The sequence below is a fragment of the Sinohyriopsis cumingii genome, chromosome 12, assembly GCF_028554795.1.
Source record: "Sinohyriopsis cumingii isolate HCF-2022 chromosome 12, ASM2855479v2, whole genome shotgun sequence".
Classification (NCBI taxonomy): Eukaryota; Metazoa; Mollusca; class Bivalvia; order Unionida; family Unionidae; genus Sinohyriopsis; species Sinohyriopsis cumingii.
This window is the reverse complement of record NC_142972.1, coordinates 79,589,988-79,603,422: the sequence shown is the minus strand read 5'-3', so window position 1 is coordinate 79,603,422 and position 13,435 is coordinate 79,589,988. Positions and strand designations below refer to the sequence as shown.

The window sequence follows — 13,435 nt, the reverse complement described above, 5'->3', positions numbered from 1 at the left end:
TACCGCCTTCAAGTAACATGGCTTTATCGCTGAGTATGACCGCGATTGCTCTATAATCAACACCACCTGTATTCAATGCTGCTTTAAGATGTATATCAACGACAGATTGTTTTGATAGATCAAGATGTTCCAATGAAAAATAATAAATCGGATATAAAGTTCTGAAATCTAATTGTGATATTTGCAACCCAGTATCAACATTTTGATCACGTCCCATGAATGACATTAAACGATGATATACACGTCCTATACTATTTTGTTCATAATTTAGTTGTATATTTTCTGTCGGTTCTTGTTGTCCGTTTATCCGTAAAGAAATATCTGTGACACCTAGTTTGTCGAATATCATATGAGAGCGAGTTTGATCACCTAATCGATTAGTTTCCTGAAAAGCAATAAAAATATGCCGTGGTGCAGAAACAACCTGTTGTGATGCTATATGCCATGTAAACTGACCGTTAACGTTAGTTTGTATGCTATCCGTGCTTGTTGTTAACCATGACAACAAGGATTTACCACCCGTGTCCATGAAAGAAATCAATTGTTGTTCTTCTGCGATCGTTGGAGTCATTACTGGCATCCACAGTGAAAGTTTCGATAATATTACTTTACCAGCATCACCAAGAGGTCTCCAAAGAGCATCGGTATCATCACCTTTTCGCACAAGAACAACCGTGTGTCTAGCTCCAAAAATAACCTTTCTAAAATTTCTACAAAATCCAAAAATATGCGATAGTGGAATTGCACATGAGAATCTTCTATTGTCTCCTAGCAACATATTTTTACGTGCTACAAATCCCAAGTTGAAATTTTTGCTAGAACCATGAACCACTGGCCACACATCAGCATCAGCGTTATTGGCAAAATTTCTTGGTCGTCTTATATTATACGGATCGCTTTCAGGGTGATTGGAGTTATCTTTCACAAACATCATTGTGGGACCTGCTGATCTTGTATAATCATCAGAATATCTTGCTAGACCAATTATTGTTGTAGCAACGTCTACATCTTTCTGAATCGATTCGATATTTTTTCCATCGATCATATGTGTGGCGCTATCAAACAGTGCCATGATCCCGTTGTTGACAAAACCAACTTTTACTGCATTTGCATAATTAGTATTATCCGTTTTTGCAATTGTACCTTCTACCTCAATAAACGCCTCAGCAGGTAAAAAGTATCTACTTGTGTCATGAACTTGTAGTTCAATTCTTCCACGTTGATCTGGTATTCGTGCGTCATAAGAATAAAACTGATAATCACGCACAGATTCATCTTTAAGCACGGGTGCTTCCATGTCAAATGCTGTGTTTGATATACGCTTGAACATTTAGTATAATTATTTTCCGTTTAACACGTTGATTACCGCGTTCGGGAAACTCCACTTCCTGATATCATACTTGAAATATTATTCCCTGATTCACCTGCTAACGCAGCTAGTTTTTGATTTGCAGCCTGATTTATTATTTTACTGACATCTGCTAGCATAATTTCAGTACTTGGTAATTTTACTGGTGGTTGTGATTTTCGTCGCAATAATCGTGCTAGTCTTTCTTTGATCGCCGAGAACGCCTTACCAGCAACATTGACAATTGCTCCAGGAGCTTTATCACGAACAATATCAATAGCTTTCATCGATAATTGTTTTGCAACAGGCGCTACTTTTGGAGCTATCCTTGTAAATAATCCCCGTACAACATCACCAAGTCCATCTCCGTAAATTGCTCTATAAGTTGGTAATCGTGAGTTTACTGCTCTGACCTGTACAGATTTACGATGATTATTATGTATGATCATCTTATTTTTATTTGTTATTTATCTAACAACTAGTCATCAACAAGTTCATCAATAAGTTCTCGGTAAACGCCGATATCCATGATACCACCTCGACAAATATCAGATGCTTCATTAATTATTTCTGGTGAATTATTTCCGGCACGTTTTCTTCCCATGAGAACTTCTAACCGTGATACATCATTAATGATATTGTCAGGACAAACAAAATTGTTTTCTTCCGATGTAGTCAGAAAACCACTTCCAACAGCGCTCGGAGGATCATCATCATCCCCCCCCCCCCCTTGCCAACGTCCGTTCTCTTTCTTCTCTAAACTCCTCAGTTGGTTTCCTCAATACAGCACTTCATCGGGTGTACAATCGCTGCAGAGGTGAAGGTTCTTGCTGTGGTGGAGGAAGTTGATACTGGGAGAGTTGTTCTTGTTCTAGTTGTTTCAGTCTCCCTCTATAAAGTCTTTTTACGTCTTCTTCAATAATTTTATATTCTCGACCTTTAGCCTGTTTTTTTGTTGTGATATACGCGATATATATATCTAATAGTATTATCATCGCTTACTTTTTCATGACGGGGTTTAAAAATATCAGATTTATTAAATACACTATTTAATATTACCTCGGGTAATTGTTCTTTTTTAGTATTTCTAATTTCTTCAACAACCCCGCTCCTAAATTTTGCAATCAATTCTACGTTTTTTTCTACTAGTTCGGGTTTAGGTGCATGTTCTTTTTGCACGTCGGCGACTTCAGTACGAAGTTTTCCAATACTTTCAAGTATTTCTTCACCAACAGGTGGAGGTTGAGCCGCAGCTATTTCCCTGGCTATGCCAGGTGGAAGATCTCGTAAAATCTTCTTTGTCTGTTTAGTTCTTCTTGCTATTTTTTCGGTTTGTTCTGCTGTTTGTTTTGATACCGGCAGAAGATCTTCTTTGATGACAGCTGTAACTTTTTCAGTAGCTGCAGTGACGAGTTTAAACAGTTTTTTAGTGTCCTCTTCATATTCAACTTGTGCTTCTTGTTGCGCTTGTAGATTTTTCTAAATGAGTCTCTGACAGGAAGAAATTTTTTAATTGCTTCTAATCGTTCTCGTGCTATTCTTGCAGTATGAGATTCTGGATGTACCATTATTTTTGATATAACAATTTTTTAATTAATAGCAGCAGAGAGGGCGCCTACCAATGTTGGTCGTCCGTGGAAATTAAACAAAAAATAAATAAACACGTAGAGTACTTTATTTTTCATCTACCTTTTCGAACTGGGGTTTCATTGATGGGGTTGGTTTCAACAAAAATAAAATCATCTCAAGGAAACGTTTATTTGTAAAACTCTGGACCTTTCTACGAGATGATTTTATTTTTTTGTTAGTTTTTTTGTCGGAATTCTTGGGTCTGTTCGCCCTCTCTGCTGCTAAATATATATATATATATATATATATATATATATATATATATATATATATATATATATATATATAATTTCTTCAAAAAAGCTTTCAAAATCGGGACTGCACTACAACCGTTACTTTTGTTGGGAGTGATTGTACATAAGGTACGGAGTATTCATTCTGTGTTATACTATAGCTGTTTCCGTAGTTATGATAATATGAACCAACACCGGCTCATTTGCTTTGGACTTTACACTTCCTGTCTGCATCTCGTTTTGTTACCATGTATTACGCTATAATTTTAACTCTTTTTGTTGGACTGATAGTTAAATGGCTATTCAGAATCGACCCAAGGCCAATAAATGGGGTATATTCTCAGCCCAGCAAATGGTATCCACTAAAATACGCTGTGTTCTATATAATACTTTGGTTGCGGAAGCGACAGACTAGTAAAGAGCAGCAGGTCAGCGGGGAAAATGCAGGATATGGCAGAAAATCGCGCAATACAGTTGAAGATATGGACAGAATACAAGAACTGCCTCCTGACCAACCAAAGGTAGCTCAGCTTGTCATTCTGCTTGTGAACTTTGTCTATAAAGTAAGCTATATACGTTGATATACCTATCTCAGAATGTGTATCACCACGACGCACTACCGTCACATGGGTGCCAGCGCCCATCTGAATTTCACCTCTAAACATGTTTTGGCCTACGTATGTAAAACTTAAAGCTGGCCACTACTTGTTTGTCCCCTTTCATCCAAAAATAATTTGCGATCAACCATGACCATCACAACCTTTTTTTACAGAGGCATTTGTCAGGAAGTGGAAAATATACAGATTACCCTCTCCCCATCTCATGATCAACATGAACCGTGAGATCAGTGATGCTTCTTGTATTTTCCTGTTCTTATGAACAGAAAAAAGTGCTCGTGCTTTTACCCGCTTTACATATGCTTTTCAACACCTCCCTCCCAGAAAAATAGGTGTGTAGCGAAAAATAAAAAGCACAGGTATATTTCCTTTGTCTCTTTTGCTGAACGTTAAAACATGAAAAGTTGTCAATAATTTACAAGCTTGTTTAACAAATGATGAAAAAGTATTCCAAACCATCGTTTGGCTATTTTTGTCAATAATGTAAAACATCCGTTGACAAACGATAAGAAAATAGTAAAATCTTATATTTTGATCACAAAATTCTGGACATTTGCAACAGTCAGCAGGTCAGCATTGTTATATTTAGTTAGCAGGTTTTAGTAGTCTGCATGACACTTTAGTACAGCGGCACTCAGCATTATGCGGTTAGTGTGAGGACTGGTTGGCCTGGTGTCAGGATAATGTCACTGGGTGAGACATGATGCTACATGTCTGCAGCATGATGCCTCAGCTCTGGACATCACTATAAACTACCACACTGCAGACATCTTAGCAATATGATTAAGATTGTTAAAGCTATGTTAACAGTCCAAAAACACACAAACACTGGAGTACAAAAGCCAAATATGGCAGGTAACTTAAAGTGCATTTTAAAATGCTTTTTGTTTTATTTTGATAATGCTTTTCACATTCGTTTCATACATTTTTTACTAAGTACTATGCTTGTGATATACTCTTCATAGTTGGCCTATGGGTTTCTGGAGCAGGTATGAGGTCAATTACAGGTCCTTCATTACAGTTACACTTTATTTGGAAACAATGATTATGATTACAGGGGAATGATTATGATTGTTTTGTATTTGCTTTTTATCCATTTTTTGTTCTGGGCAGTTATGTATTGTACAACAAATAATTTTAGCTCTATGTTCACTGACAAATATTTACATGCAGATGTCAACATTCATGGTCTTTTCTTTGTGGAAACTATTTTTTATTGTCATCATTTGTAATCATGATTACACTATGTGATTAATGCTAATGAAGGGCAATTACGATTATAGAACTTAAGAAATCAATGATTACAATTACAATCAATTATGATTACAATCGTAATAGGCCCCATGCCTGCAATGGAGTGAGCGTGGGATGAGGGTAAGTGGTCAGTGGCTAATAGCGTCATAAAGTAACTGCAACCTTTCTCTGTTCATGATATGGTTTTCAGATGCTTTGCTTGACTTAAATGTGATTTAGGTTGGATACAAGTTTTCCAAATTTCATTATACAACCATAGTTTTTCGCCTGCCCCTTCAAAACCACTCAAGGGCTTTAGGATCCCAAACTGCCCCTTTGTTCTGCTGATTAGGTGTGTTATCATAGGTGAAAACTTAAAAATAAGTGTAGAAAATATAAAGGGTATGTAATGGGGCTGTAGATGGTAGATAAGAGTGACATTTGTAAATTTGTCCTTTATTTTACCAAATTTTGTACATACACCATATATGCTCATATAATGTTCTGTCAGATTTTGGTCTATGCAATTTGTTAGGTGTAATCAGTGGAAGAAACAACATCTACCCCAGTCTGCCAGAGTACTGTGCAATGGTAGATCAGGGTATGTTTTGTTTTTTTTTACAGTTGGACCCAACCCATAAGCGAGTATATATTTTACATGGAGTCCTAGTGGGAATTAAGGCACACCATATATGTCAAAAATTTTGGGTTCTGGCCCCTGGATAACTATCTAGGGCAAGGGTGGGGATAAATTGGCTTGGAAGTGAGAGGTGGAAGGAAGTAAATATTTGGATTTGCAATGGCATACTAACAAAGCAGCATGGCTGCTTAAATTGCCTTCAAACTGAATCAGATACCATCTAAAAAAAGTGGGTATTTTTATGATGGCACATCATGGATTTCCTCTCAGACCAAAAACAATATGTGTTTCTGGTTGGCCAACTGTCCATTTTTCAGTGCTGACCCTTGTATGCACCCCACCTTCCCTGTAAAAAAAGTTTAAAAAATATAAGCAATTATAAAATTTATTTGTGTATCTAACTGAGCCGGTTTTGCTCAGTACTCGAAGTGCTCAGTGCGTTATATTTACTAATCATTATAATATATATAACGTGAATATTTAAACTACTGTGTATATATACATTATTTTCATCATAAAATCAGTTTGGAACCATAAGTTAACGTGTCATGGGGAAATAATGGTGGAAATCACTGTTTGGGAAGTACCGCTTTGTCGGATAGTCTCTTTCTGTAAACCACTGGGTATATATATTCAGGAAAATATACAGTTCATAGAAGGCAGAGAATAAATATTGCATTATTGAAGATTTAGCTGTAAAGTGCAATGAAGTTGGTCAGAAACATATGGGACAATGCTATGTTGTGGAATTTGAGAGATGCTGAATGGTCAATGTTGTAAACTGAGTTCACTATATTTTTGGAAAATATGAAGAAAAGAAAAAAGCAAAGAAAATACTAATTAACTAATGCTTAATGTTACACCAAGTACATAGACAAATAATATAACCTTATATTTGAAAACCTATCAATCGACTGTTGTAACGAGGCTATAAAGAGAGTGGTTACATTAAGAAAGTCCCTTTTTCTAAAAATAGATAGACATGCATGTTGGCTGTGTTGATTCAATTGAAAAAAGGGTTTAGTTCATTCATATAATTCTTCATTGTGTTGGCTAGGAACAGCTACAGTAAAGTTTTATTGGCAACAAAGAAATTAGGAAGAGTGTGTGATTTGGAGTTTTGCATAGCTTTAAAAAAAATTTCAGTCATATCACTATGATGTCTGCAGTGTGGAAGTTTATAGTGATGTCTAGCACTGGGGCATCATGCTGCAGTCATGTAGCATGATGTCCCACCCAGTCACATTATCCTGACACCAGGCCGACCAGTTCTAACACTAACCTTTTAATGCTGAGCGTCAAGTGAGGCAGCTGTTAGTACCATTTTTGTAAGTCTTTGGTATGACTTGACCGTGTATCGAATCTACGACCTCCCACATCCGAGGCATATGCTCTAACAACTAGGCCACCGGAGTGGTTGAAATTAGGAAGAACAGTGTGAAATGAGAAACATGCATTTGCTCTCATGTTCATGTATATGGTACAGGGGTTGTTTCAAAGAAGTTTAGAAGACTTTTCAACTGACATTATATAGTGAACTTTCAGAAAGTAAAAAGAGAAATTCTTGATTAAGGGTAGTTGATTAAGCATTTGTACTAGCTTGTAATCACAATACTGTAATCTAATTACTCTGTTAAAATTCATTCCAATGTATAGCTTCTGTTCTCTTTTTAAGTCATTGCCAAAATACACTGCATATGAATGCTATAGTTTTGAAACATGCACTAAATGTGTTTATAATATTAGATAGAACTCTGACAATTTTCTAAAAATATTGCTCAGTGTTAAATACAAATATGCATACTGGGAAATAGAGGGCATAATTCAAATAAGAAAATGAAAGTAACACACACACACACACACACACACACACACATGCATGCCTTGCTTTGCTCCCACTTCTCCCTGTTTAGCGCTCACTTCTCATTGTTTTGTCCTAAAGAGAGGTCACTTCTCCCTAAAATTCAAGTCTGGCTTGACCCCTGCTGAATCTGCATAAGGGGGCGCTCACCAGATAATATGTACTTTTGAGAGAGTGATGTATGTAAGGTGAAGTAGTTCGCATTTAAAACATGCACAATGGAGAGAATGTTGGCATACCTCTATGCTACATTAATGTAATGTGGATGATATTTCTTTTGGATATTTTACTTTTGGAAATTTTACATGATTTAAGAGGGGGCCCCGAGTGGCCGAGTGGTCTAAAGCGCTCTTCGTTACGGATCACTGCCATCTCACCTCTGTCTGCGGCGGTTCGAGTCTAAGATTCAGCCAATGTGGGTATGTGAGAAAGCTTGCCAGTAGCTTCTCGAGGGTCGGTGGTTCTTTCCGGGGTTTTCCCGGGTTCTTCCTCCACCATTAATACTGGCCGCCATGTATAGCCTATCGTGTGCTGAAAAATGGCGTTAAACCCCACAACAACAACAACAACAACATGATTTAAGCACACTGCTAACTAAAATGACTGCACCCTTGTGTTATAAAATCAGCCTCAATTAGTCTAAAGTACACTATACATAGCAGCTATTAAAATAGGGAAAATGAATTTTGCCAGACTAGACAATACCAGCTTCTGAAATTGCAATGAATGAATTACCAAATATATAAAATGTAAAATAAGTTATCAGCTCTTTTTCATACAATTTACCTCTGAAGTTCAGGAAGTGAAAATGACCAAGTAGAGCTAGCACTTTTTTGAAAGGTGTACATCTGAAGTAAGGCCAAGCTGTATACTCTATAACCCATAGTACACCCATCAATCATACACCAAAATAAAGGGAATTAAAGGTTCTTTGCATTATACCTAAGATATACAAGGTCTTTTTTGAATAGCCAGTATAACCAGTGAGGAAAGGTGGGGAAATTCTGTTTCTTTAAAATCCTAACCCTATGCAAAATATGAATCTGTAGAGCGCCACCTAACAGGCCACTTGAACACCATCTTGAACAAATTACTTACTCTTCCTCAGCCACTCTTCATAAAATACAAATGGATGGGTGACATTTTAGAGTTCTGCTCTGTATCCTTTTGATTTATGAGTTTAATCAACACTTGGCTTCACTATTTTTCAGGCAGTGGATGCCGTATATTTTACGGGAAGCAATGCTGAGGGACAGTTTTTGGTGGCTGCCACTGCTAGAAGACAGAACAATATCGTCCAGACCATAGTGTATTTGCGGGTAAACACAAGTAAACATGAAGCAACAGATGTTCGTTTGCGTGGGGTCTGAAAACGGACCCTATCATGTCCAAATGAGAGATGTATTTAGAGGTGTAAAATTGGATCCTGTCTCAATGAGAAATATTTCAAAATCATGCAAATATCCAGAATTTAATAATTGACTAATTAGATGAAAATTTAGTTTCTAATCAGTTCAGTTTTTCCTAAAATAGTATTATATGGTGTCATTATCAATCACCCAAGCATTGTTTCATTTTTCATAGTGATTGGAACATATTTATAATGCCATGAAAGATTCGTGTTTGCAACAAAAAGGTTCATGCTTACGATCGTTACCATGGGCAGCCTAAAACCCTAATTAAAATTCCAATATTTTGAAACAATAGATATTTGTCCATCAAGTTAAATGAAGGTGGGACATCTCATAAGTATGTTATACTTTTTAATTTCTTCACATTTTCATTTCCCTATGAATAGCCTCATCCCTTGGTTGCCTCGGCTTCATGTTAGTTGTCTCTGGCTGACCAAAATCTAGGTCAATTTAAGTACTTGTACATGTAGCATATAAACAACTATACAGCTACATGCTACTAGGATAATAAATATCAGAGTGAATTTTTTCATGAAATTGTTTGTTGACAATGGGATATAGATCAAACGAGGATTACCATTTCTTATATATATGTTTTAGTTGTGTTTTCTAATGGGATTTGACTGATACATTAATTTTCTATCATGTGAGCTAATACTCGAATTCATGGTTTTTCATATGCATGTATGTTATTTAACACATATTTAACACATTCAGGAGTGTACTACACAGAAATATATGTTGTCAATATACAAATGAATATCAGACTGGTTATTTAATCAAAATTTCCATATTTTTCTCTGCATAAATCCAAGTCACTGACAACAGGTCATCTCTTAAAAATTTCACTTGTATGCGAAAGTTCAATTTATCATCAGCCACCACTCCCTTACTTATCTTAACATCTACTTATGTCAACAATATTACCTTGGTCCTGAGGATGTTGAGATAAATGGATAGTACTGTAATATGAAATTGGTGCCATTTTTTGAAAATTTGCATCAAAATATTGTGGTTGGCGATTTTTGGGGTGACAACTTTTTTAAAGCCAGCACCAACCCTGGTAGCATCCATCCATCCATCTTGCCAAAGATGTCTTTTGTTTCTTCTCCACCCTGAGTTTGCACATCATATGACTTTGGAATATATGACTTGTTTAGAATTAACTACACTGGTTCCGAAATATTTTGTTTTCTGATTTTTACTTTGTTCCCGGAAGGTTACTTTGTTTTATAACAGCTGTTCGTCAGTTGCTGGCAAAGTTGAACAGTTTTCATCTCATCTGGATTTGTGCTGGAGATCCTGTATCATCAGCTGGTGTGCTTTGTACTGCAGTATCAATAAATATGGATATTTTCCATCTGTCTTTGCTTTATTGACAATTCCTCTGCTAAACCATTAGACTACATATAATTTGAACTTGACAAGGTATGTTTGAATCCTTAGGTTTTTGCAAACTAACTTATTCCTTTGAGAAGAACTGTTGGCCATTATCACTTTTTTCTCAATGTGGTTTTCCTTGTCTTGCAAAGATAAATGTTGTTTTGGTGTGTAATTGCAGTATTTGACTGTATTTTCTGTCTTAGTAAATATGATATCTGAGGCAATAGTCTACTATCAAGACAAGTAATTATTTGATTGAAGTAAATCTGTTCCAAAACTTTCCCAGGGTGCAAAAGATTGTGTAAACAATAAAGATCCATTTTGAATTGACTTTCCTGGCAAATAGAACAATTCATTACCGTGTCTTTGTCTTCTAAATGCCCCTGTGACTTGTGTGTTACTTCTTTAGCATTTCTTTTTACTGAAGTTCAAGAGCATATCTGGTTACAGTCATCTCTCCTTTTAAAATTAACCTATTTACTTGTGAGAGCTATCTCTGCAATTCCAGAAGTTTATAATTTCAAAAGGTGCTAGTTGTTTTACACTTGGCCATCCTTTCGAATGATTTCTCGAAATTCGTCCATTTTTAGCTCTACTGGTCATAGCCTGTTGTCCATCATCCATCATCCAAAATCTGTCCATCCAGTAGCACAAGCTTGTTATAGCTACTTCTCCTAAGCTACTTTGAGGATCACAATGAAATTTTACACACACACTTTCATCCCCAGATCTTGTTGGCCCCAAATGTAAATGGTGCTGCTCAGACAACTAGTGGGGGCCCTGATTGGCCAAGTGGTTTAAAGCGCTCTCTGTTACGGATCACTGCCATCTCACCTCTGTCTGCGTAGGTTCGTGTCTTGGATTCGACCAATGTGGGTATGTGAGAAAGCTTGCCAGTAGCTTCTCGAGGGTCGGTGGTTCTTTCCGGGGATTTCCTGGGTTCTTCCTCCACCATTAATACTGGCTGCCATGTATAGCCTATCGTGTGCTGAAAAATGGCATTAAACCCTACAACAACAACAACAGACAACCAGTATGGTCACCAAAGCAGCCATTTTGAAAGTCTTGTTATCACTTCTCCTCCAGAATAGATGATCATATCAATATGGTGGTTTACTAAAAGACTTCTCATCATGTATGCTTGGTCCTGAATGAAAATGATGATCTGACATCCAATATGGCAGCACTGCCACTGAGCTTGAAAATCTTTTTATAATTATTCCTGTTTATTGGAAAGTTGTATCAACATGGGGTTTTCACCAGGAGGCTTCTTATGATGTCTGGCTGCTTCGAAATGAAAATCTTGTTATTAATACTGCTCCTGAAAGGAAATTCATATTAACTGTGTGACGTCTAGTTGGTCCTGAATGAAAACAGTGCTGATCTGACCTAAAATATAATTACCATAATGAACATATTCAAAATCTTGTCATTAATCATTATTCTCCTAAATGGATGGTCATATTAACATTACAAATTCTAATGGTGTCTAGTTTGTCATTAATGAAAATGAAAATACGGCTGCTTGAGTGGCTGTTTTGAAAATCTTACAGCTGAAGAATTGCACATCTGGTTATTTGACATGACAATGTGCATACAGCACTTATTTTTACCATCCTTATCAGCTGTCATCTTGATGCTCTGGACAACATATCTAGTACAAGTCAACCTATTTCCAGAATATTAAGCATTCTTCAAAGCCTAGACCTTGAAGCAGATGGAGGTTTCTTGAGGATTGATTCTTTAGGATTCTGATCCATTTCAATTTTTCCTTGATGAGCAAAAATGTATTAATCAAAAATCTTGTGAGACTCCATGCCAGTTTCAAGTTCTTTTTCTGTCTGTGCATATCTTGTTTTTTCAATCTGTCATTGACCATGATGCAGAATGCTACAGGCTTGCCTGACTTTATAAGCACTGCTCCAAATAGTGTATCCTTGGACAAGGCACTTTACTTTAATTGCATTGGCACAAATAATCTACAGTTTATGTGCTGTTAAACTAGAAAGCAAATAAAATCCCAAAGTTTACTGATAGGTACTGAAGCAATTGTCCCCTTTTTGCAAATTTTAAAAACGGATTCTTAAGAAAACAAATAACTACAATGACCTAAAATAATATTTGATTTGCAGACATTTAAATTATAACTTTGCCTCATCTACTGGTGGCTTTCCTTATATAGTGATGACATTTGTTTCCACATTATCACTTCACAGTAAATTAAATATGACTTTTCTGCCATGATTTATTGATTCAAGTTTTTTTTCTTTCAGCTTCCTGACATAGGTCTACTGGAGTTACCTGCCTTGCCAGATACAACACTAGAGGGCACTAAGAAAAATGAATATGCTGCTGGAGGACTTCATATTTTTGTGGTGGAGCCAATGAAAAAATGGAAAATCAAATACGATGGAGAGTTACTGTAATTTCTGTTGTTTTCATTTTAATTTACATGCAGAAATTAGATTAAGTACCAATGTGTAATCTAGTCTGATTATTATAAAATGTGAATTAATCACATTAACAGAAAACATAAAATTCTGAGCTAGAAATGGAAGACTTAGAAAATACCTTTTTTTTTATTACTTGAGAAATGTGAATTTTGACCTCCTCATCCCCATTACAGGGGCAGACAATACTTTACATGTATTAAGTGGTTCGTGACATTAGAATTGGTTGTAGAGGTGCAAAAATAAATTACACAGCCTATAAAATGCACAAATCTGAGATTGTTACCCAAAGTCTAACATTTTTAAGGAAAATATTGTATCATTGTTGAAAATTATGTTTTGTTTTTGTCCTTTTTAGAACCAAAATTTAGGGACATAAATTCCAGCATCAGTACAAAAAGTGTAGATATTTTATAAAGGGTGTGTGTGTGGATTAAATGATGTAGTTGTTGTTGTTGTTGTAGGGTTTAGCGCCATTTTTCAGCACACGATAGGCTATACATGGCGGCCATTATTAATGGTGGAGGAAGAACCCGGGAAATCCCCGGAAAGAACCACTGACCCTAGAGATTTAATGATGTAAATGAAAACAAGTCTGAAAATATGTGTGAGCTTAGTGTATTTGGTCA

At 36.3% G+C, this 13,435-nt stretch overlaps 1 protein-coding gene across 1 annotated transcript in view; it reads left to right on the top strand.

The window, feature by feature from the left end:
* Positions 1 to 3,365: 3,365 nt before the first annotated feature.
* LOC149786810 (uncharacterized) overlaps positions 3,366 to 13,435 on the top strand; it is a 34,981-nt gene continuing 24,911 nt past the window's right edge. The window contains exons 1-3 of the mRNA XM_089977312.1: positions 3,366 to 3,731; positions 8,773 to 8,880; positions 12,630 to 12,778. Of these exons, the coding sequence (XP_089833438.1) occupies positions 3,459 to 3,731; positions 8,773 to 8,880; positions 12,630 to 12,778 (530 nt within the window). The 5' untranslated portion in view covers positions 3,366 to 3,458. The remainder of the gene's footprint in view (positions 3,732 to 8,772; positions 8,881 to 12,629; positions 12,779 to 13,435) is intronic.